The following is a 27,746-nucleotide window of genomic DNA, read 5'->3' as shown; positions in this document are numbered from 1 at the left end:
ATGAAACCACCTTAAGAGACCATTTTGCTTAAGGCCATTTTTACATATGGGGAAACTGAGGCCCAGAGAGGCTAGGTACCCTGTCCAATAGCCAGTGGGATCTGAACTGAACCTCACCCTCTCTCCCCTGTGCCTGCTAAGGGCCTGGAGGGAGCTCTTCCGGTGATGACTGGCCGCTGGTGGAGGAGGCAGGGCAGCCCCACCTGCCAGATGCCAGCATGAGGAGGAGTGGCGGTTGGTGCAGGTGGGCAGTGGGAGGGCTGCCAAATCCTACAAGTGCCCCCGAAACACACAATGAGTGGGGAAATCAGCTTCCTCTGAGCCGGTTCTCTTAGGCGGTGGGGCAGAGGTGGGAAGACTGAAGGCCAGAGGCAAAAGGAGGGGCCGGACTCCTGCTGTGAGGCTGAGGGGTAGGCTCAAGCACAGGAACTGAACTGTGGGCAACCTTAGCCAAGGCCTAGTCCCAGGTGGCAAGGTGTACCTGCCCGCAGGAGATGGAGGCTTGTGACTAAGAACACAGGCCCAGCGGAACAAGCAGACCAACAACAAGAGGGGTTGTTTACTGATAGGGGTGCGGCACCCCTGTTCAAAGATGAGGAAACTGAAGCTCTGAGCAAGTGAACGGAGCAAGGCTGCTTTGCTGCGTGGGAGAGCCCAGGCTGAACCCACTCCATGCTGCTTCGGCAACTCCAAGGCTGGCCTTTCCTTGCGTTCCCTCACCACCCCTGGGCTGGACACCGGGGCTGCTGCGGCCCTCCTGGCACATTTGGTTTCCCCACTGCAGGGGGAGGAGTGCGGCAGGGCAGGCGTCGGAGGCTCCTTCTTAAGCCTGGGTTCTAAGAGGGTTCTTTGCTGCTGGCCTTACGCAAGTGAGCTCGTCCCTCTGAGCCGCATGGTTTCTCCATCTAGACTGGAGGGAGAACAGCAGGACCAATTTCACGGCGATGAAACAACCTCATGACTGGGCAGGGGCCCAGCTCCCTGGAGTCTTAGGGTCCGATGTTCCCAGGCCAATCCTGAGAGAGCAGAAGAGAATGAACATGCTGGCAGGGGTGGTCTTCGCCTCACTCAGAAACATAGTGCCAGCCAGGGCTGGGTGGCCTGTGGGCTTATTAATATCAGATGACAAACACAAAGTCATGAAGGCTGACAAAGGGCTCAGAGGGGCTGCACAACAGCACAAAAAATCAGGGTGACTGTATTTTGAGGTTATTACTTGTTTTGAGATGATTATACAACAAAAATTACTGAGCCATTAGACACGAAAACAGAGAACGGAAATGGTGGGAGCCTAACACCCTTTTAAATCACTCTAGATGAGCTCTTAGGGTTGCAGGCCCCACTTCCTAACTTAGGGAATGTACTAGAATCTTTATAGGGGGAAGAGAATTTCTGAGTAGTCTGAAAAAGCCTATTCACTATTATGATATAACTTCATATTTGGAAAAGGAAAAGAATACCTATTGTTGTTATACAACAAACTGCAGGAAGTAAAGCTTGCTGAAATCTTGGCTGGTGGGAAAACCCAGAGTACAGCTGGCTGTAAGAGGGTGATCCTCGGGGAGCAAGACACAGCAGAATCTGTGTGTGTGTGTGTGTGCGTGTGCACGTGTGCATGTGCATGCATGCTTGTGTGTGTGTCTGAGAGAGACAGACAGAGAGAGACTGATTCTTCTAGTTATCACAGGAGGACTTGGTTTCAAAATAAGAAACCAGTCCCCAGGAATTAGTCTGAGAGGTCTGAGTACTTCACCGAGCACCTACTCTGTCTGCACAGGACGAGGTCCCCAGATGGTACTTAAGCAACAATTGCTTGATTATTTGACTATTTATTGGTCTGTAGATCCTTTCCCAACTATTCTTGGCCCAGCAGGTGCCTAATGTATATTTGATTAATTAATTCATAGTTCACAGAAACTTGTTTGGACAGTGCCTGGCCTTGACACTACATAAGTCATGCAGAATATTTTCTGGACAATTTATTGTTTGTTTTTCTGCCACTGTTTGCAAAGCATCTGCAAGTTCCTGTAAAGGAGGCACAGCAGGAAAGTGGATAAATACGTATTTAAGTGCCCAGACATAACTTAAAGGTGAGTTCTTTCAGAGTCATCAGAATTTGCTTTGACTGGCCTGATGTTTGCTCAGAGGTGGCCAATGCCGCACCTGCTGCTGGGTAATGAGGTTACTGTCATTATCTGGGGTGACCACGGCTTTCCCAGGCGCAGGTCCAGGCAGTTGATAAAGACACATGGGTTGGCTCAAGGGTCACCTGATCCCCAGCCCAGCTCCACCCTAGAGGAAGAGTTCTTCTCAGCCAGGTCCAGGCTGGGAAAAACCTTCTGAGGCCCTGTGAGGGCTGGGATAGAGAAAGAAGCAAGATTCCTCCCTGTGGGCTCCATCTGGCAATGACAGAAGTATTGGGCCCGATCACTAGGAGCCAGCCCTTGGGAGTTCCCTTCTGGTTTCTGGTGGAGAAACATCCTGGGAACGCCTAGGGGCAATCTCAGGGTGATGCTGCCTGCTGGAGTCTCACCTGCTCCCCAGGCACAGCGCCAAGAGTTGGGCAGACGAGGCTGGCCACATCTACACTGCCCAGCAGGGTCTTCTGAACTGAAGCTGATTTAGGATGAAGCAAGATGGCGGCTGCAGGTTAAGAGTCATCAGTAAAGGCTATTTCCAGCTTAGTCCTCCTTCCTGTTCTCTGTTCATTCAGTCATTTATTTACTCACTTTGCAGAGTATGTGCACAACTATGGCATGCAGGAATTAAGCTAAGCTTATAGGGTTAAGGGCCTGATAATCATCAATCAATCAATCAGATATGCGTTGTACCGGCGGTGCTAGGCACATTTGGTAAAACATCTACAAACCATTAGAGTTAAATAATTAAGCACTTGCTTCTTAGGTACCGTCTAGGTGCCTGAAATAGAGTAAGCACTCATCAAATGTTTGTGGAGTGAAGAATGAATGAATGAATGAGTAAATGATGTAAGGATGACTCAGATGGAGTCCTACCCTCTCTCCAGGCCCCCAAACCCCTTCTCCATCCCAGTCCAGCATGGCCACCCACTCAGGTCAGCAAATTCACAGTGGAGAAGGTTCAACAAAGCCTGGGGCTGGTGTTCCCAGATCCTGTGAAGGTTCACCCTTACTCTGATGGGTTAAGTGCCAGGTGACCAAGTCGATGGGGTTAAACTCTGAGCAAAGCCCCACAGGCTGCTCAACCAGCTGGACTACTGCCACCAGAAAGCTGGATGTTGGACACAGGGGAGCGAGAGATCCTGGAATTGTCTGGACTCCCATTCTTAGTTTTAACTTGGATCTGCCCTTCGCACTTCCATGAGAGCTTACTGAGCATAGATTCTGTGTGAGGCACTTGCAACACACACTCAGCCAGACACAGAGAACCAGCCTCAGACCCCTGACCGCAGGATCGGAGTGGGGTCAGATCACGCGGCTATACAAGGTAGGATAGAGGTGCACAAAGGCCCCCTGGATCACAGAAGGACAGCTTTTCTGGGGTCACTAACACACATTGGGGTGTACCATGAATAACAAAAGGAGGCAAAGTCTGAGATCTGGGGCCTGCTAGCCGGCGGCTGAATTCCAGCTGCCCCCCTCCCTCCTGCACTAGCCGCATAACCTTGGGCAGGTCACTGAGTCTCGCTGCCTCAGTTTCCTCATGTTGAAAATGGGGCCAGAAGCAACCACACCTCGCAGGGTTGCTGTGAGGAGGAAATGAGATTACATCTGTACAGGAGAGGTGCGGTATTTGGTACATGGAAAGTATTCGGTAGACGGAAGCCATTATTGCTATTTTGTTGGAACTGTGGATGGTGGACGATGCCAGTCTGTGTCCAACTAGCCCACATCTGAACAATAATAGGTCCTAGCTAAGGTTAGAGCAGTCCTATTTGGCACCAGGTATGTGATATACAGTAACTCTAGTCCTTAGAGACATCCCCAAACTGGGCACTGTTTTCTCCATTTAAAGCAGAGAAGACACAGGTTCAGAGCGCCGAAGTGACTTGTCCAAGGTGACACGCACAATATGTTGCCAGGCCAGGATTTGGACTCATGTCCTTCTGATCCCAAAACCTTTCCACCGTCCATCCGCCCACCTCCCAGGCCTCATTCTGTCCCGGTAAACCTCAGCCCTCCAGACCTTGCTCTCTCCTGGGCCCGGCTTGATTGGGGAAGCCCCTTACACAAGTGGACAGGGCCAGGGCAGGAGTGAGTGAAGCCCACGATGTACCCACGAGGCACCTACTTGTCTGGTACTGGACGCCCAGCGCTGCCAAGCAGGCTACCAGTCCTGCCGCCAGAAGCACCACCAGCACCACCAGCCGCTTCTCCACCTGGGTCCGTGCGGCCCAGCACCTCTGGCCACTTCGGGGGCTTCGGAAGTTCACCTGCAGGGAAGGAGGCAGGAGGGGCGGGGAGGATGTGAGCCAGGGGCACCCCCTGCCCAGGAGGAGGGGGCTCCGTGGCAGGCCCCAGCCTTGGGGAGACATCCGGGCTGCGCTCCTGCCTCAGGGGTGGTCCGGTTCCCACGGAATCAGTCCTAATCCAGGAAAAGAACCGCCACCCTGCTCAGCAGCTCAGATTTGCTCCTAAACATCAGAGTCAAGAAGCTCAACCCAGCCGGCCTTGTGTTTTTTGTGTCACCCGATACGGGTACAAGAAAAAAAAAAAGATCAGCTTTTCCCTGTTTCTCCAGTAAGGAGTTCAAAAGAGAACAGGATGTTTGGATTCGCAGGCATCCAGTGAGCGTCCAGCTGGGCTCTCCTCCGAGCCCCCGCTTCAACAGGGCTGGGGTGGAACCACCACCAGGATGACACAGCCACAGCTCACACTTCCCAGGGACACAGACATCCTTAGCTGATGAAACCTTCACAATCTCATGAGGGCCGTGCTCTTAGCTTCTTTTTACAAATGAGGAAACCGAAGTCCAGAGAGGTTGAGACCCTTGCCTCTCATCACACATCTAAAGGGGTAGAGCTTGGATTCGAGCCCAAGTGTATTGATTCCAGAGCCCACCCAGGGGTCAGAGATGAGAATCTTGGGAGATGTCAGGGGAGAGACAATGGAGAAATAGCTCTATTTGGGCAGGTCCTCAAAGGGAGGGAAAAATATCCCTCGTCTAACAGTCCAGCTAAACAGGAAAGGAGGCACAATGAGAGGAAGTGGAGGGCGTGACAGGGCCTTCCAGGCTGAGGAGGGACACACCAGCCAACAGCACTCAGAAGCCTCAGCCTGGCCCTCACACCCAAGGCCAGCTGGGGGCTCCCCTCTGTTCCACGGGGTGCTTCCTGCGAAAGCCAGGGCCACAGGACAGGAAGGGTCCCCTGAAGGTGGGGTCCAGTTCAGTGACATTGCGGCCATGTGCCAACAGTTGAGCACGAACTCAGGACCACGTTGGAAGATGGACCTTCTCACTTTCAGCTGCTCACTGCCCAGCAGGGAGGAAGATAAAGAAACAGACTGGGGTGGGCAGGGGTTCAGTCAGGGAGGGCTTCCTAGAGGTGCAGGTGCCTGGGCTGGGTATTGAAGATTAAGTAGGAGCTGGCCAGGTGAACAGGGAGGGGATAGGGAAGGGGAAGTGGGGCAAGCCCTGGGTGTTAAGGGGCACCGTAAGCCAGGTTAAAGACCAGGCATCTCTTCCTGAGGGCTGGAGTGACATGATTAGATTTACTCTTTGGAAAAGCCAAGGTGGAGGGAGCAAAGCTTGGAGGGCATGGAGGCAGGGAAACCTACACAGCCTGCCAGGAGGTGGGGAGAGGCGGGGGCTGCCTGGGGAGAGGAGGAGACCCAGCCTCTGACCTGCAAGTGCCCCCCCAACAGCTGAGGGGGTGGCCGCCCCTGAGAGCCAGGTCATGGCCCTCAGGGGGCCTCACAATGGCACTTGGGGATCTGAGACTGGTCACCTTCGGGAAGGGCACTGACGGGCCTCATGGTCAGCCCTGGGTGTTTTCTGAACAGGAAATGACTGGGGATTGCTGCACTAGAGAAAAAGGAAGACAACTTTTTGTGGGGGAAAAAAAAAAGGGAAAAGGAACAGAGGCCTGGTGACAATTCTGTGGAGGCCCAGGAGGCTCGGACACTGAAGCAGCTGTGTCAGGAAGAGGGAGGGGTGCCGCCTCCTGAAATCCCTTAAGAACCCACTTTAAAATGTGGGAAACAAAGGCTCTGACCATGCTACTGCCATTAAGTGACAACTGGGAGCTGGGCAGGCCTGGCGCACAGATAGCCTGGGACGATGCTAACACGGTCCCAGCATTGGATGTTTACAAAGTGCTTTTTCAGAGGCATGAATTCTCTCAGGCAGTTGACCTTGGGCACTGGAATGAATTCAGGGGGGCCCCAAAGGATCTGAAGCAGATGCTGCTTGTGTGGGGACACGGCCACCTAGTCTCACTCTTCCAGCTGTCCTGCTCCTGAACTAGTCTCACCCTCTGTCTCCTCTTCTAGGCCTCTCATTGCCCCATTATCTAGGCTCAGCTCATCGGGGGAGAGGGGTGAAAAGCTAAGCGGAGGGGAGACCTTGGTTGACGAGGCACCCGCTGCTCCTGGAGGCCAGGAGCACAGCTGTCATGGCTGGGAAGCAGCAAACCCTCTCTTTTGTGGACAGAGGTTGGGGAACCAGAGGAGGTGAAAGGGAGAGAAAGAAGAAATAAAAGGGGGAAGATGAAACAACAGAGGGAGGGGAGGAAAAAAGTAACAATTAATGGCAGCTAATGTTTAAGTGTTTTCTGTGTGTCCAGCATCGTGTTAATTCTATTCTGTTGCTAGAGGATGCTACTCTGTCTTCACAACATCCCTAAGAGTGGGTATGAGTATTGGCGGCAGAAGAAACACAGGAAGTGGGGGTGAGAGGGAGAGAGAGCTGAGAAAACCCACAGCCTCAGCCCAATGGCCGTGCTGCCCCCCAGGAGCAGAAAGTCGAGCTGAGCCAACTGTTTAATGTCAAGCAAACACAGGGTGTTCACTGCAAAATTTAATTAGGATTAAGCCAGGATTAAATTAAAAATTCATAGTTCCAGGCAGAAATGGCAAATGGAATTTGAAAATAGGGTTTTTAGCTTTTGTTTTGTTTTCTTTGCACGACTTGTACTGCCAGGCTGAGGGGTCTCATAGTTTCTGGTCAAGCCTCGTCTCTGAGGGCTGAAGAAAAGCAGAGCCATCCCCCGGGGGCAGGAGGAGTTGCTGGGAGGCATGTGCTGGGACCAAGAGGCCTTTCCAGGAGAGGCCGTCCAATTCCTGGGTGTGGTGAGCAGGGCTGGGGCTGCGGGTCCGAGCTGCTGTCTGTCCCTTCTCCTCTCTGAGCCCGTCTTGTCCTTGCTCTTCCTCCTTCAGAGCCTGCCTTTTAGAAATGAGGGCAGGTCGATCACAAGAGAAGGGTCTGCAGCAACTTGGAGGGTCGGAGGATTAGTGTCCCCAGAGAGGTAACTGGGAGGTGGCATCGGCCAAGGAGCAAATCTGACGCCTGGAAGATGGAGTTAACTTGTGAATGCTCAGCTCACCGGCTGGCTTAGTTATTGTATGGACTGTTGTGTGAGGCAGAGAGAGAAAGGGACAGAAGGGAAAGGATGCCCTCAAAAGTGAGGTGGTGAGAGAGACTGAGAAGGAAACAGACAGAGCTGGAGAATGAGAAAGAGAGAAACAGTCGAGCTGTCCAGCCCAGGAGTTCCCAGGGTTTCCACTGCCAAGGGAACAAAGCCCTAATGAGGGATAAATATTCGGTTACAGAAGTGAAGGCCTGGCTCACCTAGGCTTACGGCAAGAACAAGGCAAGAACAAGTTCTGCCGGCGAGGACGGGACACCGCCGCCTGGGGCCCCGGAGACAAGCTAGTAGCAGAAGGTGTGGGGAGCCTGGTTTTCAAAGGAAGCAGGGGGTCTAGAGGGAAGGCAGAGTCTCCTCTTGAGCCACTGCCAGGTCCCCCAGTGACCTGGGCTGCGTGGAGCCATGAACAGGAGTCAGTCTGGCCAAGGGTTTGGCGGGGAGCCTACCCCCTGGTGCCCAAAGACCAGACCACCCTGTGATGGCTGGCAGGGAGACCAGGCTGCCTGCCTGCCTGCCTCAGAGTCAGCCTTTCAGAGTAGACAGACCATGACAGCCTGGCCCTGCGTGATATCCTGTCTTCCTCAGGGTGTTAGGCTGGGGAAGTTTCTAGTACGGTTTCCATGGGGCAGACTTTTGGCTGAGGCCACTGGGGCCAGGCCAGACTGAAACTAGAATGCTTCTTTGTCCTCCCCACCTGCTCCCTGAGCCCCACCTGCCCCTCTGTGCCCCTGCCTGATTCTCCTCCAATGACTGATAAGAGCTTAAAGTAGTACCTGTTGTAGGTGAGGGGTCGCCTTGCAACTAAATGGGAATCAAAGTCTACGATTTAGAAGAAGCACTTTCCTGCACTCTTTGCTCCCCAGAACACCCAGCTGCCGATGGCCCAATGGCATGGGAGAAAAGGCACAAACCTAAGAAGTCAAAGGTCAGCCTTGACTTTATCAAGACCCTGCATGTGTTGCTAGGAAGCCTCTAGGCCTCAGTCTCTTTTTTTAAAAAAAATTTTTCCTTCCGGTTTCACTGAGATATAATTGACATACAGCACTGTACATATTTAGCGGGGGACAATTAGGTTTTATGGATTTATTCATATGGAGGTACTGGGGACTGAACCCAGGACCTTGTGCTTGCTAGGCTCCTACTCTACTACTGAGCTATCTACCCTCTCCCCCACTCCCCCCACGTCTCCCGTTTTTTAAATGAAGAAGCTGGATTAGGGGCCAGGTCTGACCATCTCAGATCCTAGAACAACCCTAAGGCCAAAAGTATAAGGCTCTAACAGGTGGCTGGAGTTGAAAGGATCTCCTGGTAAAGCAGAGAGATCTTTTTAAAATACTAAGTGGGACTGTCCCTGAAACTGCCTGCAAAAGACAGCTCTGTGCATGGCAAGGGGAAAAAATGAGAAAACCACTGCTAAGAATTAAATATCTCAGCTTTCCTTTTTCTTGCAAAAATTAATTTTTAGGAGTAACTGGGTGAGTTTCAAAGGTTCTGGTAAACAGTTGCGGCCTTTTGCTCCTCAGTTTAGGCTGTAGGTGTAACTTTAGCTATTTCCTTTTGAGCCATTGAAATGGTATGTACTGGGATGAGGGGAGACCAGACAGCCGGTTTGAGCAGAACAGACGCAAAGCTATTATATTCAGGGCATCACTGAGATATCACGCCTGGTGAGCTTTGATAATAATCCTGAAAACAGCTAAATGCATTTTCTGGGCAATGTACAAACGCTTTCACTTATATTGTCTCATTTCAACCTTTGAAACAGCTCTGAGAGGTGGTTTAGTAATGTTAACCCCATTTTGCAAAAAGAGCTGTTTAAGAGAGTAGCTTTCAGGCTTCAGAGCCCATGCGAGGCAAAGCTGGGGTTCCATGTTAGAGACACCAGGCTTTAAATTCTACTCAGACCACAGTGACCACTTTTCATGGATTGCAATTAACTTGTGCCTCAAATATGAGATAAATGAAAAGAAAAACCCCTTCAGGTAAGGTACAGGTAGAACTTTGCTCCAGCGATATACAATACTTTGTTGGCATGTTCAGGAAAAAAGGTGGCAAATTTGGCTGAAACATGCAAAATTCCATTTACTATTATTGGAATCATAATTTTGGAGTTTCTAGAAACAATGGTCTTAAAAATCTCAAAAAAAAAATCAAGTAGTTATTTTTATGGCTGCCTGTCAAGAGAGGGAGATTTGGGGGGACTGAGTCCATTTAAAAAAAAAGCCTACAATTGAGGGAGCAGTTGTGCTTTTAGCAATCACTCATAGGAAATTATTTGAAAGGCTACAAGGTGGGCATTCACAGTGTTATAGTTATTCGGCTTATTGTTCAACTGTAGCAGAAGAGTAAATATATTTTTATCCATTGGTACCACAAAGTGTTATGATTTTTAACAGCAACATGTTTTGGAAGTTTTTAACAACATAGAAAAGTGTTTATGAAGTGGCATTAACTTAAAAAAAAAAAAGCAGGACAAAACATTGTGTACCTAGAGTGAGCCCAACTATATTCTAAAATATACACAAGCAAATGTGAAAAACTGGAAGTGGTTATCTCCGAGTGGTGGGATTACTCTTTCTTTGTAAATCTTTTTTTATACTTGACTCTATTTTCTTCCACAAATAAGCATGTAACATTTTTCTATTGGAAAAAATTCCCAATGATTAAAAACATAAAATGAATACAAAACTCTCCTTGTATGATGAGGTAGACAGGTTCTTGACTCTCAGAACAACTGTTAGCTAGTTCACCTATGCTTTGGGGAAGTTGTGGAAGCTCAAGGAAAGCCAGGCTGGGGACCCACAGAAATGCCTCCAAATCCTCAGCACAAGCTTGTTGGCTTTTCCTGTAGTAAAAGGGGACAATATACCCAGTTTGGCAGTTTGGTGTAAGAGCACCAACACAGCACTCCAACCCACATGATAGCTCTGTGACCACAGGAATGTCCCTAACCTCTCTGAGACTCAGCTTCATCACGTGTAATACAGCCACAGGGGCCCTTACCTCATAGATCATAAAAACAACAACAATCCCAGCAGGCCCCGTAATACGAATTACATCCATTTTCTCTAACTCCCATTTTACAGATGAGGGAATTGCGGTTTAAAGAGATTAAAGCAGCTCGCCCAAGATCACAGGTGGAGTCATAATTCAGACCTGGGCCCCTGGCTTCAGAGATTGGCTGTCTCTACTCCGCCAGGCAGCCTTGGGCAGGTAAATGTACTTTGCGGCCTGAAAAAGGCTATACCCATGTGGGCTGCTGTTACGATGATAACAACACAGCATATTATTTTGTTGTGAATTCCGAAATGCCTTTGTGCTGATATATTTAGAACCTTCTGTGAAAGATGAGACTGCAAAAGACTGCTGATTAGATTCTGCTTTGATTGGTGAAAAGTGCCTGCCGCAGAAATCTAATTTCCTGCTGGATTTAGCCTCTTAGGAAGGGTCCGCAGGGAAGAGGTTCTAGACAGACTGGGTTTGATTTCTCTCTCCCAGATTTCTAGCTCTGTGACCTAAGGCAAGCTGTCTCCCCGTTCAGAGTCTCAGTTTCCTCATTTTGTAAGTGGGAACAGTAATCCCCACAGCTCATGGGGTTGGTCTTGAGGGCTAAGTGGCATGATGTAGGGAAGGATGCCACATCCCAGCAGACAGACCACTTGGAGTCATGAGTTTTGATCTCCCTGGGACTACTTAACTAGCCTGGAGGAGGGACTCAATCAATGCTATTTCCCTTTATTAGTAGTATTATCCCAGCTTCTAAGAGGAGTGCCTGAGTAGAGCTGGGCCTGGAAGCCCAAGTTTCCACGCACCCTAAGCTTGCCCTCCGGAGGAGCTGTGATTTGGTGTCAGTTCACTGGGTGGCCCCAAGACTCTCCTCAATTCCTCCCTTGGCCAGCGTGGCAGAAGTCCTCCTAGACGGATCTGCTCCAGCTCTTCTCTAAGCGGGCTCTTCAGGAATTAGGTCACAGGGCCCCAGTGGGCATCCTCCATATCTTAACTAGCTCCCACCCACCTGCCTAAGAACAAACCCACCAGGGCTGAGGTCCTGGTCAGCTCAGCTCCACAGGGGGAGAAGAGCAGAAAGCAGCCACAATCACTGCTCTGCCACCAGGCAGGAAGGCAGTGGGCATATTCAAGGCCCACAGAGGCACACCTTGGGTGGGGGAGGAATTAGGCTTCCTGAGTGGAATGAAAAGGGGCAGGGAAAGAGCAGGCAGAGGATGGTCTCCTTCTCCTCGCCCCTAGGAAACTCGGAGATTAAGGGGAAAGAGGAAGAATGGGGTAATGCCCACCAGACAGGGTGACCAACCATTCCGGTTAGCCCAGGGCTGTGGGGGGTTCCAAGGCTTTCCAGGCTACAACTGACAGTTTTAGACTCTGTCAGTAATGGTCTGTGTGGCCTTGGGCAAGTCTCTCAGCACTCAGGGACAGCCTCTTCTGTGAAAAGAGAACTGGACCAACTTCCCTCCAAAGGATGCTTCAACTCTGCCACCTGTGCTGTACCCCCAGTAGCAGGTGGTCAGGAGAATGTGGGGACAAGCGGAGCTGCGGAGGGGAGGCCGGTGAGGAGAGCCCTGCGCCTCAGGGACACTTCTACCCCAGAAAGGCTTCTCCCAGAGCTGCTGCGGGGCTGGCACGGCCCCTCCGTCTGGGACAGCAGGATGGGGGCGGGGCGGGGGCGGCACCAGCACGCATGCTCAGTAGGCCAGGGCTGGGGGCTCTCAGAGGGCTGGGGTTCCTACCTGCAGGTGATTTGGGTACACGTCACCCTCGGAGAGCGAGTCCACCAGGTCCTCCTCGTCCAGCGTGGCCCGCTTGTAGGTCGACATCTGCAAGGCCAAGTGCAGCACAGACTCTCTCAGCGTCTCCATGGCTCTTGCGCCCGAATGGAGAGAATGGGGAAGCGGCCACCGGCTGCCTCCGCCGCCGCGCCCCGCCCCGCCCCGGCCGGGACACCGAGACCGGCCCACGGACCGGCCCGCGGCAGGGGGAGGGGAAGGGGTCCCGCCTCCCTCCACCACCCTCCTCCCAGCTCATGCAACGCCGCGCCTTACCCCCAGGGCCGACAGCGCGGTGGCCACCGGGCGTAGGGGCCACACGCTCCGCATCCTGCGCCCCGCGAGGCCCGGGTCCCCACCGCTGCCACCGCGCGCCCGCTCTTCTGGTTGGGGCGGGCCGGGCTGCGGGGCCGGCCCGGTATTGCACCACCTTCGCGGGCGGGGCTTCATCCTTGCGCCCCGGTTCCTTCTTTAGCCCCATGGGGAGATCCCCAAGGCCCGCGAGTCCCCGGGGAGATGGAAGCTGCTCCCTTTCCCAGAGGTCGGGAGAGAGATCCCCCAACCCCTAGCGGGCAGGAACGGGGCTCGCAGCAGTCCCTCCTTCTAAGCAACATTACGTCCGCCTTCACCAGCAGATACCAAAAGTCAGGTAGTAGGATACTGCCCCTAATTTGGCCCACGACAGTCAACAGAGAGGTTCTTCTCACCGCTGTCCCTTAGGGGCGCCAAGGGGTTTCCCCCATCGGAGCTAGAAAGATTAGGGGCAAAAAAAAAAAAAAAGGTAGAATAAAAAAGGCATATGCCTCCTCTCTCATTTCCCCCTTCCTCTAGCTCAGGGGTCTTTAAGCCAGAGTTCATGATGATTTCAGAAAATTCCAGAGAACTCCCCTGACCTAGAATGAAAAATGTTGTGTGTGTGCATTTGGGTGGCTGGAGGGGAAGCCCATGCTTGCCTCCAGGATGAAAGGTGTGACCTTACTCCCAAAACATTAAGAACCCCAGCTTCAGGGCTAGTCAAAAACTAGGAAGGTGACCCTCCGCCTTCCCTCACAGGAGTCAAGAGCTTCAATCAGGTGCTCTCTCCCCACCCCCAGAGGCCTCTCAGGGCCTCTGTGACCTAGGTTGGAAAAGTGGGCTCTCTCAGATGTGGGGTGCTCAGGTGGACTCTGGGCACCCAGCACTCTCCCTCCCACCCAAGATGCCAGAAAACCCTAACCCAGCCATTTCCCAAAGGACCCACCTATCCAGTGAGATCTGGAATCTTGCACATTTTTTCTCAGCTTTCCAAAGTGTGCTTCTGGTCATTCTCATATTTAATTCTCACAGGCACACATACGTGTGAAGGCCCTCTTACAGCCTTCTCAGTAGCCAGGGCGAGCCTTTGACAGGGAATTCTGATCTTGTTACCCTTGCTTAAAACTCTGCAGTGACAGTCCCCTTTCCAGTCCCTGTGACCCCTGCACACCCTGATCCCCATCTGGTGCTGCTCCCCACCTCACTCAGGCTCCAATTTCTTTGGCCCTCCCTCTGTTCCTCAGATTCTCCAAGTTTCTCCTTCCCTCAAGACCTTTATAGCGCTGTTCCCTCTATCTTGAACATTCTTTCTTCATCTCTACTTCTTCCATAGCCAGCTCCTGCTTCAGATGTGGGCTTAAATGTCATCTCTTCAAATGTCCCAACTGCCTTAAACAGACCCCCCAAATTCTCAATTACTGCAACCCATTTTCCCCTTTATAGTATTTATTGCAGTCTGTTACTCATTTATGTATTTTGGTTTTTCCTTCCATCTCCCTCCCTCTCCTCAGAACTGTGAGCTTACTCTGGGCTGGGCCCTGACTGCCCATCACTCTGCATACTGTACATGCTCAATAAACTTAAAATGAGTGATGGAACAAATGGAAGGGAAGTGAAAATTACTCTGGGGAAGTGCCTTTAAATCCTTGTGCATCTAATTTTGCAACGTCCAGAGACAAAGGAAACATGTCAAAGGAGTTGGGGAGGCAGGGTACGTGGGGAGAATTTAAATTCTGGGGTCTTCTCCCATTGGGTGTAGGAGTTCCCATTAGCCACCCGAGAGAGAGAAAGGGCTCCCAGGCCGCTTCACTTCACCCTGGGTTAGAACTGGGCTTTTTTGAAAACCAGGACTCTGGGCTACACTAAATAACCAGTGTAAACCGCCCAAGCAAGAGACCCTTGAAAAAGAAATTCAAGTCACCAAACATCATGCCTGCCTGGCGCAGCAGTTCCTATGTCCTGGGCACTTAGGGGTATGAGGTATTCATCTGTTCTTTTACACCAGTCATCTCATGTAAGCCTCTGGCCCTTCCCTCTGAAGCAGGTATCAACAGCTCCCCCCCACCCCGAAACTGAGGCTGGGGAAGTAACTGGCACAGGGGCAGTGAAGCAATGCCTCTTTCCGTCTCATCTCAGAGATCACCCCTTTTGGGAAGCTCCGCTGACCTCAGGTGGCATCTGGTCCCCTGCTGTGTGTTCTCCCAAAGCCCCCCATCCCTTGTCTCCTTCTATTAAACACCCAGCACCTTAAATGGGAGAACCCTGAGGGCAGGGGCTGTGTCTCGGCAGGCCCTACACCCCCAAAGGCCTAGTCTGAGGCTGGAGCCTCCGGAGGCATTAAAGCGAAGGTGAGAGGCAAGGGAGGAGGCTGGCGGCCCATCCCAGGGGCCGAGGCCCGCCTGTCCAGGGACAGATGAGGAGGGAAGCTCACATACCTCCCAAGCAGAAATCCACGAAGATGGAGAGCTGTTTATTTTTCAGCACACTCTGCCTGCTGGCGGAGTGAAACTGAACCCACTTCAGATGTGGGAACGGCTTAGCCAGCTCTGCTCCGCTCCTTGGGGAGCACAGGAGGCCCCAATCAGCCAGTGACGTTCCAGCTACACCGGCAGCCCTATCTCTGTAACCGCCCAGAGCCAGGCGGGGCCTTCCATTCAATGTCTTGTTGGATCCCCACACCCACCAAAAGCCTCAGCCTCAGCAGGTGTCACTTCCCTTTCACAGGAGAAGTGGGAGGGGACGAGGGGCTGGGCAGACCAAACGTATCTCTCCTGACCCCTGTGAGGTGGGAGTCATCACCTGTACTTTACAAATGAGAAGACTGAGGATTAGGGAGGCAGCAGCCATGCCCTCTCCCCGGCTCCCGGTCACCTGGCTAGAGAGGGAGAGGGCCAGATGTGAATCCTAGCTGTCTGACCTCCCCATGCTACCTCCAGAGGACCCCAGCTGCTCGGCCAGTAAGTGGCAGGGCTGGGCCTAGAACCTGGGTCCTGGCCTCCTGGTCCCATGCTCTTTGTGGAGGGGGAGCTGCTTCTTCAGGTAGGGACGTCATGGAGTCCAGGGGCCCTGACTGGCAGGGCGGCCAGCGCTATTCTCCCATATTGCCTCATTTGCGGTTGTGGGGACACCTGCGGCCAGCGAGCTTCAGGAAAAGGGAAGAACAGCTATTGTTTTGTGGGGAGTCTCTGATCTGCTCATTCCTCCCCCTGCCTCCCTGAGCCGTGGACAAGAAATCTGGGCCTGGTGTTCATGAGAATGGCTTGTCAGAGACCAAGAATAGAGAAGTAGGAACCACAGTCAGTCCCCAGTTTCCCAGCTGCACAGAGAAGGTGATGAAAGCCAGATGAGAGTGTGATGGTGCCCAGCTCTGGAAACCCCACCCTGTGGAAATCAAAGACCCGGGGTGGACAGAAATGAGAAGTATTATAAACACTCATGTGTTTCCGATGACAAAGGCCTCTGGCCCAGTGGCACCGGGCATGACCCCATGGGGCATCTGCCCTGACTGCGTTAATCGCTCAGATGCCTCTCGTGGTTGGTTTGCCCAAAGGGAGGATCTTCAAAGGAATGTAGGAGCCTGTCAGAGGCAAAAAAAGAGCAGCTGTAACAAATAAATGATTAGTAAATCTGAAAGAGATGAGTATCCATTGTACTACTCTTTCCATTTTTCCTGTAGGTTTTCAATTTCTCAAAATACAGAGTTGAAAATATTTACAATCATTTGAAATTCAAAATATATACCTATCTATTAAAAGTGAATAAATTTTCTTTTATTCTGATTCAGTTTAAAATACATATCTGAAATATATCTTTAATACATTACCCTGATTTTAAAATGAAACAAAAAAAGAGCAGCTGTAAGAAATTTGGTGAAATTTGGAGGCTTGGGACCCCTTGACCACACCCTCTGAGCCATTTTTACATTCTATTTCTCAGCCTTAGTCTTTAGAGATGCGGCCCTTTGTGGCCAAAGACCACATCAATTCTTGCTTCTCATGCCAGCAATTAGCTGGGATCTGTTAAATCCTTACATATCACCCAGTACACCCTCATGCTATATGTTAAACACTTATATTTAACAAACACAACAACAGAGTGAGTAAAAGCTCTAGTTCTAAACCTCAGTTCAGACTCCCACTATGCCACTTCCCAGCTGTGTGGCCTCAGCTGTCTTATCCGTAAAATGGGGATGATAATAATAGCATCTCCCCTACAGGACTGTTGTGACACTGAAATGAGTGATATAAAGTGCTTAGAACAGTGCTGTGCACACAGCATGCACCCACTGTTAGCTGCTATTATTTGTATCATCATCACTTATAAAACACAAGGTTCAAAAGCCTCCAATTGATCCCCACTGCCTAAAGAACAAAATCCAAATTCCTTAGCCTGACATTCAAGGACTCCCTCAACTGGCCCCAACCTACCACTCCTGGCTCACCCTCCACATACCTCTCAGGTGTGTGGCCATCACCCTGCCCCCGATCTATCCCTGCAGGTGTGGATACTCCAAAGGAGTTTGCTGAGTCCTTGATGTTTTTCACGCCCTGTGCTGCAAGCCGGGGTGAGGTGTGTGTCGGGGGGGAGGCAGCCCTGAGTAGGACTTGGTCCTCTACCTCAAGGGGGTGACTGACAACCCCAATTCCAAGACTGTGCCCCCTCAACCCCATCTACTGCTCTCCATGTCTGGCCTACCTCTGGCTCCATGAAGTCCCCACTCCTCCCGAGTCAGAAGTGTATGGGAGGCATAGCACCTGCATTTTATTCAGGCCTTTGTCCAGGTGTCTTTACCCCAGCAAGGGACCTGGGAGGTGGACAACAATCATCTTACTTCCCTCCATCCTCGGTGTTCAGCACAGAACTGGGTATATCGGCAATTGGTTAATTTCTATCCACGATTTTCACTAGAGCAAAAGCATCTGCGACTTCAACAAAGAAGAAACAGCAGAGTTTAGCTGCTTGATGACAATCAAGTAAAATTCAAGTAGAACAACTGGGGGCAAGGGGCATATAGTAAAAATATGGCCATCACTTCTGAAGATGAGATCATGTAACATCTATCACCACTATTACATTATTCATTACATTGCTCAGTGTTTGTATGAGAAATTTCCATGTGATTAATTTCTTTTTAAATTGACACAAAGTTCCTGGAGGAGTGAACTGCTTCTTTGCTTTCTGATAACAGGAATCACAGGAACTGGCCTGGATCCCTTTTTCCTTGGCTGCCAGGAAGCTCATGGACAAATCACAAACTCACTATGGGCACTTTTCTGGTCTTTGTGTTCAGCTTTTTCCTTGTCCACATTCTCCACTCTATTTTCTCTGATCCTGATTTTCCATTTTACTAAATGTGTTTTAGTCATAACCCATCACCGAATCGTTTGTGGAATAACGTGAATTAGAAACAACTTGTATCAGAAATATACATAATATTTTATCATAACTATAAATGGAGCATAACCTTTACAAATTGTGAATCACTATATCGTACACCTCTAACATATAACATTGTACATCAACTATATGTCAATAAAAAATAATTTTAAAAGGCAAAAAACAACCTCTATCAGAAACACCCCTTTCCAAATCTATTCTCCTGGGAATGCTGCTTCCAGGTATTTATTCAGCAGTGGTAACGCGGCAATGAAGATAGACCTGGGCCCATCCCCAGGATCCCCAGCTCATATGACCATGTCATTTTCCTTCTAAGGCCTCAGTTTCCTCATTTAAAAAAAAGGGTCATTGTAAAAATTAAGTGAGCTGAAACACAAACTGCCTGGTATAGGGCATCCCATCCCCAAGTGAACTGGCCCCTGCGGGACACACCGCGGCCCCCACCTCATACCCACTTTTCTTCCTTCTACACCTTTCCTATTTGCTTCCGCCTCTGTCCATGTTTTCTGATCTTGGCCTTAGTTCAGCCAACATTTGGCATGAACCGAGCTCTGCTGCTATACTCAGGGCAAAAACAACTGACTTCCTGGGTGATCAAGGCTAACATCAAGAACAATGCGTCCAATATGACTTACCAATACATAGTGTGGACTCTTGACATGATGTGATGAAAACGGTACTCTACCTCTGTGGCCTTCCTTCCAAAAGCATATTAACGCAGTCTAATCACGAGAAAAACATCAGACAAATCCCAACTGAGGAATATTCTACAAAATATCTGCCCAGGACTCCTCAAAACTGTCAAGGTCATCAAAACAAGAAAAGTCTAAGAAACAGCCACAGCCAAGAGGAGCTTAAGGAGACATGACAGCTCAATGTAATGGGGTATGCTCTGCGGGATCCTAGAACAGAAAAGGGATATTAGGCAAAAACGTAAGGAAAACTGAGTAATGTTCTCCTAGGACAGTCTACCGAGCAATAGAAATAAAAAAATAAATAAATGGGACCTAATTAAATGTATAAGCTTTTGCACAGCAAAGGAAACCATAAACAAAACAAAAAGACAACCTACAGAATGGGAGAAAATATTTGCAAATGATAAGACTGACAAGGACTTACTCTCCAGAATATATAAACAGCTCATACAACTCAATAACAAAAAACCAAACAACCCAATCCAATGGGCAGAAGACCTAAATATGCATTTCTCCAGTGAAGACACATAAATGGCCAACAGGCACATGAAAAAATGCTCAATATTGTTAATTATCAGAGAAATGCAAATCAAAACTACAATGGGTATCACCTCACACCAGTCAGAATGGCCATCATTAAAAATGCTGGAGGGAGTGAGGAGAAAAGGAAACCCTGCTACACTCTTGGTAGGAATGTAGCTTGTTGCAGCCGTTATGGAAAACAGTATGGAGATTCCTTAAAAAACTAAAAATAGACTTACTTAGCAATCCTACTCCTGGGCATATATTCAGAGAAAACTCTGTTGAAAAGATATATGCACCCCAATGTTCATAGCAGCACTATTTATAATAGCCAAGACATGGAAGCAACCTAAATGTCCATTGACAGATGACTGGATAAAGAAGTTGTGGTATATTTATACAGTGGACTACCACTTGGCCATAAAAAAGAATAAAATAATGCTACTTGCAGCAACATGGATGGACCTGGAGATTGTCATTCTAAGTGAAATAAGCCAGAAAGAGAAAGAAAAATACCATATGGTATCACTTATATGTGGAATCTAAAAAAATGACACAAATGAACTTATTCACGAAACAGAAAGACTCACAGACATAGAAAACAAACTTATGGTTACCAGGGGGAAAGGGGAGGGGTGGAAGAATAAATTGGGAGTTCAGGATTTGCAGATACTAACTACTGTATATAAAACAGCGAAACAACAAGGTCCTACTGTATCGCAGAGGGAACTATATTCAATACCTTATAATGGTCTGTAATGAAAAACAATATGAAAAGGAATATATATATATAACTGAATCACTATGCTGTACACCAGAAATTAACACATTGTAAATTGACTATACTTCAGTAAAATAAGTAAACTAAAAAATGAATTTAAAAAATTTAAAAAGTTTTTCAGCAACTTGAAAAAAGAAAACTGAATATAGACTTTCGTTAGTAATAATGCACCAATATCAGTTCATTCATTGTGACAAATGAAGCACATAATATATTAACAATAGGGGAAACTGGATGTAAAGGAACTCTCTGTACTGTCTTCCCAATAATGCTATAAATCCAAAATAAAATGTTTATTTAAAAAGATAACTGGCTGTCCCCTAATAGAAAACTAAGTCATCAACACCAACACAAGCCAGCATTGCCTGGTTCTCAAGGTTCTTTTATACCCTATCTTATTTGTGGAATGAGCCCAGGAAGCCCCATTTCACAGATAAGAAGACTGAGGCCAGAGAAAGAAGGCAGCTTGCCTGTTAGTGGCAGAGCTGAGACTCAAATCTAGATCTTCTTGACCCTCTCACGGCTTCTTCCTCTTTTCCTGTGCCACCCTGGGGCCTGGTTCTCTACGCTGACCTCTTCTGGAGACTAGGCTGCCTGTCCGGGATGTGGGAAATAGGGAGGGGTATAACTAGGGGTGAGGGTGGAGGAGAGAGGCACCATTTTGTGTCAGATGGAACAGGAGACCTGAGCACAAAGTGGGAAGGTGGGCAGGAGTTAAGGGGTTGTTAGGAGAGGTTAGAGAGGAGTTAGGGGAGGCCTAAAGGTGAGACTCAAAGACCAGGCAGTCAAAGGCACACAGCATACATGGGAGGTCAAGACTGCAAACTACCTCCTTGGAGAAGGTGGTAGCCCTTCCAGCCAAGTCCATCACCCTGGTCTGGACAAGAATCCCGGGCTGGGCTCCCCCTAACATGCTGGCAGTGGGAGACTCGCCCACACATGCAGGGAGATGGAAAACACTCACCCACTTGGCCAGGTATTGACTCACCTGCCTGGGGGCTCAGGGAGGCATTGGGAGCCTTACTAGTACTGCCAACCAACTGCCTCAGCACCTGCCGGGGAGGCAATCCTACATCTAAGCCCCCGCCCTGGCCAGTATCCTCTTCCTTACTCCCCAACACAGGCCACCCACCACACCGCAGACTGTCCAGGTGCCATCACAGCTCCTACAATGCCTCTGTCCACCCCACCTGCCTGACAGCCTCCATTTGTCATCTCTGCCCCTCTGTCCAGGCCCACTAGGTTCTGCCACCTCCTCTCCCTGGAAGCCTTCCCTGGTTAGACCCTCTAGATCCCTAATGATCGCTACCCCCAACCCCCCATCTCCCAGCTGGCTCCCAGCAGAACTTTCTAAGCAAAGTGATACGATCCAGTCACTCTCCTTCATACACAGGCTCCCTGGAACTGGCCAAAGAAAGCAAGAGCCTTGGCTGGGCTTCCAACAAGCCCCCGCACCCCAGCCCTGATCTGGCTCCTGGCTCCTCTCCAGCCTCCCTCCTCGGTCCTCCCTCATGTGCTCGAACCTCAGCAAAATATGAACAGTTGGCCCCCTAAAAACACCATGCTTCCTCTTCCAGAGCCTCTGCCTTCTGCCTGGGAGGCCTTTTCTCTCCCTCTCCCCCGGTTAACCCCTCAGCTCAGACGCACCTTCCTGCAGGCAGCCTTCTCGGACTTTACTGTGACCACTGTTTTGTGCTCCCCAGCGGCAGCTGGATGGCCTTCTAGCATCTCATCCCAAGAGAGTGACCAGCAGCCAGATGCAGCTGTGTGACCTTGACAAAGTCATTCCACTTCCTTTCCATGCTTTGGTTTTCTTGTCTATCAAATGGAGATGATTATGGTATCTACTCCATAGGGTCTTTTTACATAATTAAATACAGTAAAATGCATAGAGTCCACAGCAGTGCCGCACAGAGAAGCAGCTCTCAGTAGATGTTAGCGTGTGTGGCGGGGGGTTCAGAAAGAGCTGGCTTTTCACGTCATCCTGAGGATGATGGAAGATGGGAAGGGGAGGAACTGGGAGGACCTATGACACGTCAGGCACCACCCTCACTCTTCCTCGTTACACAGTGTAAAACAACTGTTAACACAAGGGGGTCAGTAACTTGCCCAAAGTCACACATCCGGTAACTATCAAAGCCCAGTTAGAATCCAGGTTTATCTATCCCCAAATATGCAATTATGACAAATAAAATGGCAGCCCCAACCCGCTCCATCCTTACCCCTCAGGCATCACCTCCTGTCCACTCTTACCACCAAGCATGAAGCTCAAGACTGACCAGAAACCTGCAGGGGGCCCTAAGCTGTGCAGGATGACTAGGCTGGGCAAGCGTGCCCAAGCAATTTGCTGATCTAATCACATGAAACTTAAGACAAAGTTAATCTGTGTTACTCAGTGATATTTATAATGGTGATGACTGAGCTGCCCAGTAATTAGGCTCAACCAGGCAGCAGATTATGGAAATGGTTGTAATTATTATTTGTGTTACACAGGTGGGTGAGTGAGGGCTGGGAAGATGGAGGAGGAAGTGGGTGGGGCAGGAAGCTTGGGGACTCCTTGGATCCCTGAACTGAGGGTGGCCGGGGCCCTCACCGTTTGCACCAGGACCTTTGCCAGCTGACTCATGTGGATGATTCTGTTTAGCTTTCATGGTAACTCCGTGATATGGGCCCTATTATCCCTTTTCTAAGGTGAAGAAATAGGCTCAGAGAGGTCCATTCACTTGTGCAAAGTCACACAGCCAGTGAAGAACAGAGCCAGGATTCATACAGGCCTGCTCATTTCCCTTTCCAGCCCAGCGATGTCCTGGTCAGTAGGAGGTAATCAGAGCTTGGGCTGGGAGACAGGAGATCTACATTTTGGTCCCAGTTTTGACACTGCCTTACCCTGAGCCTCAGCAAATGACTTCCCCTCTCCAGGATAAATAGGGAAGGTGTGTGCCTGTCAGGCTGGGAGTGGCTCAAGTGTGAACTTGGGAGGTAGGTTCCTGGGATTCTAAGCTTTGAGTAAGCTACTTGACGATCTGAGCCTCAGTGTCCTCACCTATAAAATGGAGGCAAGTATTGCCCTCATTGGATTGTAAGGGCTAAATAAGTTAAAAAGCGTAGAACATTATCATCATTTATGGGAAAATCATGTGCTTTGAGTCAGTTTTTCCATCTGTAAAATGGGGAGGTAGTTACTAGATTTAAACAGTGGTTTGAAAGTATATATATATATTTAACCCCACGGAGATTTTTATTTATTTTTTTTTAAGTTAACATATACAGTTTTTATTTTATCTTATTTTATTTTATTTATTTTTGGAAGTATAACTGACCTACAACACTATGATAGTTCCAGGTGTACAATATAGTGACCTGATATTTCTATACATTACAAGATGATCACAATAAATCTAGTTAGCATCAGTCACCATACAAAATCATTACAATATTATTGACTATATTCCTTATGTCGTGCATTTCGCCCCTATGACTCATTTATTTTGTAACTGGAAGTTCGTACCTCTTAATCTCCCTCAACTATTTCACTCATCCCCCCACTTGCCTTCCCCCTGGCAACTACCTGTTTGCTCTCTGTATCTATGACTGTTTCTGTTTTGTTACGTTTGTTCATTTGTTTTGTTTTTTAGATTCCACATGTAAGTAAAATCACATTGTATTTGTCTGTCTCTGACTGGCCTATTTTATTTAGCATAACACCCTCTAGGTCCATCCATGTTGTTGCAATGGCAAGATTTCATTCTTTGTTATGGTTGAGTAATACCCCATTATACATATACATCACATCTTCTGTATCCATTTAACTGTCAATGGGCACTTAGGTTGCTTCCATATCTCGACTATTTCAAATAATGTCACAATGAATAAATAATTCAGGGGTGCATATATCTTTTCAAATTAGAAGTTTTGTTTTCTTCAGAAAAATACCCAGAAGTGGAATTGCTGGATAAGATAGCAGTTCTAGTTTTAATTTTTTTGAGGAACCTTCATACTATTTTCCATAGTAGCTATACCAATCTATATTCCCACCAACACTGCACAAGGGTTTCCTTTTCTCCACACCCTTGTCAACACTTGTTATTTGTTGCCTTTTTGATAACAGTCATTCTGACAAGTATGAGGTGATATCTCATTGTGGTTTTGATTTACATTTCTCTGATGATTAGTGATGTTGAGCATCTTTTCACGTTGTCTGCTGGCCATCTGCACGTCTTCTTTGGAAAAATGTTCAGGTTCTCTGCCCATCATTTTAATTGGGTTGTTTGTTTTTTGATGTTGAGTTGTAAGAGTTATTTATATATTTTGAATAGTAACCCTTTAATAGATATTATACGCAAATATCTTCTTCAATTTAGTAGGCTGCCTTTTCATTTTGTTGATAGTTTCCTTCACTGTGCAAAAGCTTTTTAGTTTGATGTGGTCACATTTTTGTTTCCCTTGCCTGAGAAGACATATCCAAAAAATATTTCTAAGAAAAATGTCAAAGAGCATACTGCCTATGTCTTCTTCTAGGAGTTTAATGGTTTCAGGTCTTAAAGTCTTTAATCCATTTTGAGTTAATTCTTGTATATGGTGCGAGACAGCAGTCCAAGTTCGATTCTTTTGCATGCAGCTGTCCAGTTTTCTCAACACCATTTATTGAGGAGCCTGTCTTTTCCTGGTTATATATTCTTGCCATCTTTGTTGTTCATCTTTTAAAAACCAGCTTAGTTTCACTGATCTTGTCTATTGTTTTTAGTCTGTATTTCTGCTCTGATCTTTATGATTTCTCTCCTTCTACTAACTGTAGGGTTTGTTTGGTCTTCTTTTCCTAGTACCCTTAGGTGTAAGGTTAGGGTAGTTGAGATTTTTCTTGTTTTCTGACATAGGCTTGTATCACTATAAACTTCCCTCTTAGAACAGCTTTTGCTGCATCCCATGATTTTGGATCATTGTGCTTCCATTTTCATTTGTCTCCATGTATTTTTTAAAATCTCTTTTTTGATTTCTTCAGTGACTCATTGGTTGTTCAGTAGCATACTACTTAGCCTCCATGTGTTTGTGTTTTTTGCAGTTTTTTTCTTGTAGTTGATCTAGTCTCATAGCATTGTGGTCAGAGAAGATGCTTGATATGATCACAGTCTTTTTAAATTCATTGAGACTGGTTTTGTGGTCTAGCATGTGATCTACTTTAGAGAACGTTCCTTGTGCACTTGAAAAGAATGTATATTCTACTGCTTTTGCATGTAATGTCCTATATATATCTACTAAGTCCCCCTGGCCTAATATGTCATTTAGGGCCAGGCTTTCCTTATTGATTTTCTGTCTGGATGATCTCCCCACTGATGTAAATAAGCAGGGTGTTAAAGCCTCCTATTGTTGTTGTGTTACTGTCAATTTCTCCTTTCTATGTCTGTTAATATATGCCTTATATATTTAGGTACTCCTATGTTGGATGCATATATATTTATAATTGCTTTATCTTTATCTAAGTGATCCCTTTATCATTATGTAATGTCCTTCTTTGTCTCTTGTTACAGTCCCTGTCTTAAAGTCTATTTTGTGTGATATTAGTACTGCTACCCCAGCTTTCTTTTCATTGCCATTCGCATGGAATACTTTTTCCATCCCTTCACTCTCAGGGTGTGTGTCTGTAGATGTGAAGTGAGTCTCCTGCAGACAGCATACATATGGATCTTTTTTTTTTTTAACCATTCAGCCACTCTATGTCTTTTGATTGGAGCATTTAGTCATTTACATTTAAAGTATTGATTACTGACAGGTGTGCACCTGTTGCTACCTTGTTAATTGATTGTTTTTGTAGTTCTTTCTGTTCTTCTTCTTTTGCTCTCTCCTCTTATGACTTGATAACTATCTTTAGTGTTTAATTTTTAGATTCCTTCTCTTTTTTTGTGTCTATCTATTCCAGATTTTTGGTTTGTGGTTATCATGAGGTTTATATATAACAACCTAAATATGTGATTATTTTTAAGTTGATAATCTCTTAAGTTAGAACACATTCTAACAACCTTGCATTTTTACTTCCCCTCCCCACATTTAATGTTTTTTACTTCATATTTTACATCTTTTTGTTTTGTGTGTCCCTTACTGTGGATGTAGATGATTTTACTACTTTAGTCTTTTAACTTTCCCACTAGCTTTGTAAGTGGTTGACCTATTGCCTTTACTGTATATTTGCTTTAACCAATGAAATTTTTCATTTTTGTAATTTCCGTATTTCTGGTTGTGGCCTTTTCTCTTACTGATTAGAGAAATACCTTTGACATTTCTTGTAAAGCTGGTTTTGTGGTGCTAAACTCTTTTAGCTTTTGTTTATCTGCAAAACTCTTTATCTCTCTTTCAAATCTGAATGATAGCCTTGCTGGATAGAGTATCTTTGGTTATAGGTATTCCCCTTCCATCACTTTAAATATATTGTGCCACTCCCTTCTGGCCTGCAAAGTTTCTGCTGAAAAGTCAGCTGATCTTCTTAGGGTGTTCCCTTAAACAGCTGCTTTTCTCTTGCTGCTTTTAGATTCTCTCTTTATCTTTAAATTTTGCCATTTCAATTACAGTATATCTTTGTGTGGACCTCTTTGGGTTCATCTTGTTTGGGACTCTGTGCTCCTGGACCTGGTTATCTCTCTCCTTTCCTAGGTTAGGGAAGTTTTCAGCTATTATCTTTTCAAATAAGTTCTCTGCCCATTTCTCTCTCTCTTCTCCTTTTGGGACCTCTATAATGAGAATGTTAGTATGTCTGATGTTGTTCCAGAGGTTTCTTAAACTATCCTCATTTTAAAAAGACTTCTTTCCTCTTTTGTCTATTCAGCTTGAGTGATTTCCACTCTTCTGTCTTCCAGTTCACTGGTCCGTTCCTCTGTATCATCTAATCTATTGTTGGTTGCCTCTAGTGCATTTTTTATTTCAGTTTTTGTATTCTTCAGCTGCTGGGTTCTTCTTTGTATTTTCTAACTCTTTCTTAAACTTCTCATTGTATTCATTCATTCCTCTGCCAAATTCATTGGATGTCTTTTTGCTCATTCCCTTGAATTTTTTTATTGGGTAGATGGCTTATCTCGATTTCACTCAGTTCTTCCTCTGAGGTTTTATCCCGTTTCTTTGTTTGGAACATATACCTCTGTTGCCTCATTTTGCCTAAATCTGTTTTTATTTCTATGTATCAGGTAGTCTGATTTCATTTCAGTCTTGGAGAAGTGGCCTTCATAGGGGATGTCCTATGAAGCCAGCAGACCCCCCCTCAACAGTCACCAGAGTTGTATGCTCCAGGGATGCCCCCTATGTGGGTTGTGTGAGCCCTTCTGTTGTGGCAGGGGCTTCCAGTCTGTTGGTGGGTGGGTCTAGGTCCCACAGAGTCCTTTATTAAAAAAGACTTCACACTGCAACCCAAAACACAGAAGAGATGTAAGTGGAGGTGCCACTTATGAATTCAATGACCTTGTATCCTGACCCTGGACCTGGTTTCCTCAGGGGTTCCAAGGAATAAAGTTTGAAAACCACTCATCTGTAATTCTCTCTGAGAACTGATGGCTCTAAAGCTCTGATACCAAGGGAGGGGGATGCAGAAGCACTGGTCTGGGGCTGGGACGAGGCCCGCCCAGGGTGGTGGGGTGCATGGTAGCTGTGCGACAGGCAGGGCCACGCCTATGGGAGAGTTCACTGGGTCCTGCTGGCTGTCATCATTCAAGCCACATAACTGTTTCCCCAAG

General features: G+C 47.7%; 1 protein-coding gene across 4 annotated transcripts in view; it reads right to left on the bottom strand.

Moving 5' to 3' along the window:
• The window catches only part of ECE1 (endothelin converting enzyme 1), a 105,538-nt gene that overhangs the window by 38,640 nt on the left and 39,152 nt on the right, over positions 1-27,746 (bottom strand). For 2 of the 4 annotated variants that reach the window (XM_072975189.1, XM_072975188.1), the window contains 2 exons: positions 12,310-12,396; positions 4,270-4,411 (listed from right to left, as the gene is read on the bottom strand). In XM_072975189.1, the coding sequence (XP_072831290.1) occupies positions 4,270-4,411; positions 12,310-12,396 (229 nt within the window). Of the gene's footprint in view, positions 1-4,269; positions 4,412-12,309; positions 12,397-12,621; positions 12,919-21,681; positions 21,812-27,746 lie in introns of those variants that run through there. The other 2 variants (XM_072975187.1, XM_072975186.1) reach the window with 2 other exon arrangements.

This window comes from Vicugna pacos, chromosome 13, assembly GCF_048564905.1.
Source record: "Vicugna pacos chromosome 13, VicPac4, whole genome shotgun sequence".
Lineage (NCBI taxonomy): Eukaryota > Metazoa > Chordata > Mammalia > Artiodactyla > Camelidae > Vicugna > Vicugna pacos.
This window is presented reverse-complemented; position numbering and strand designations above follow the sequence as displayed.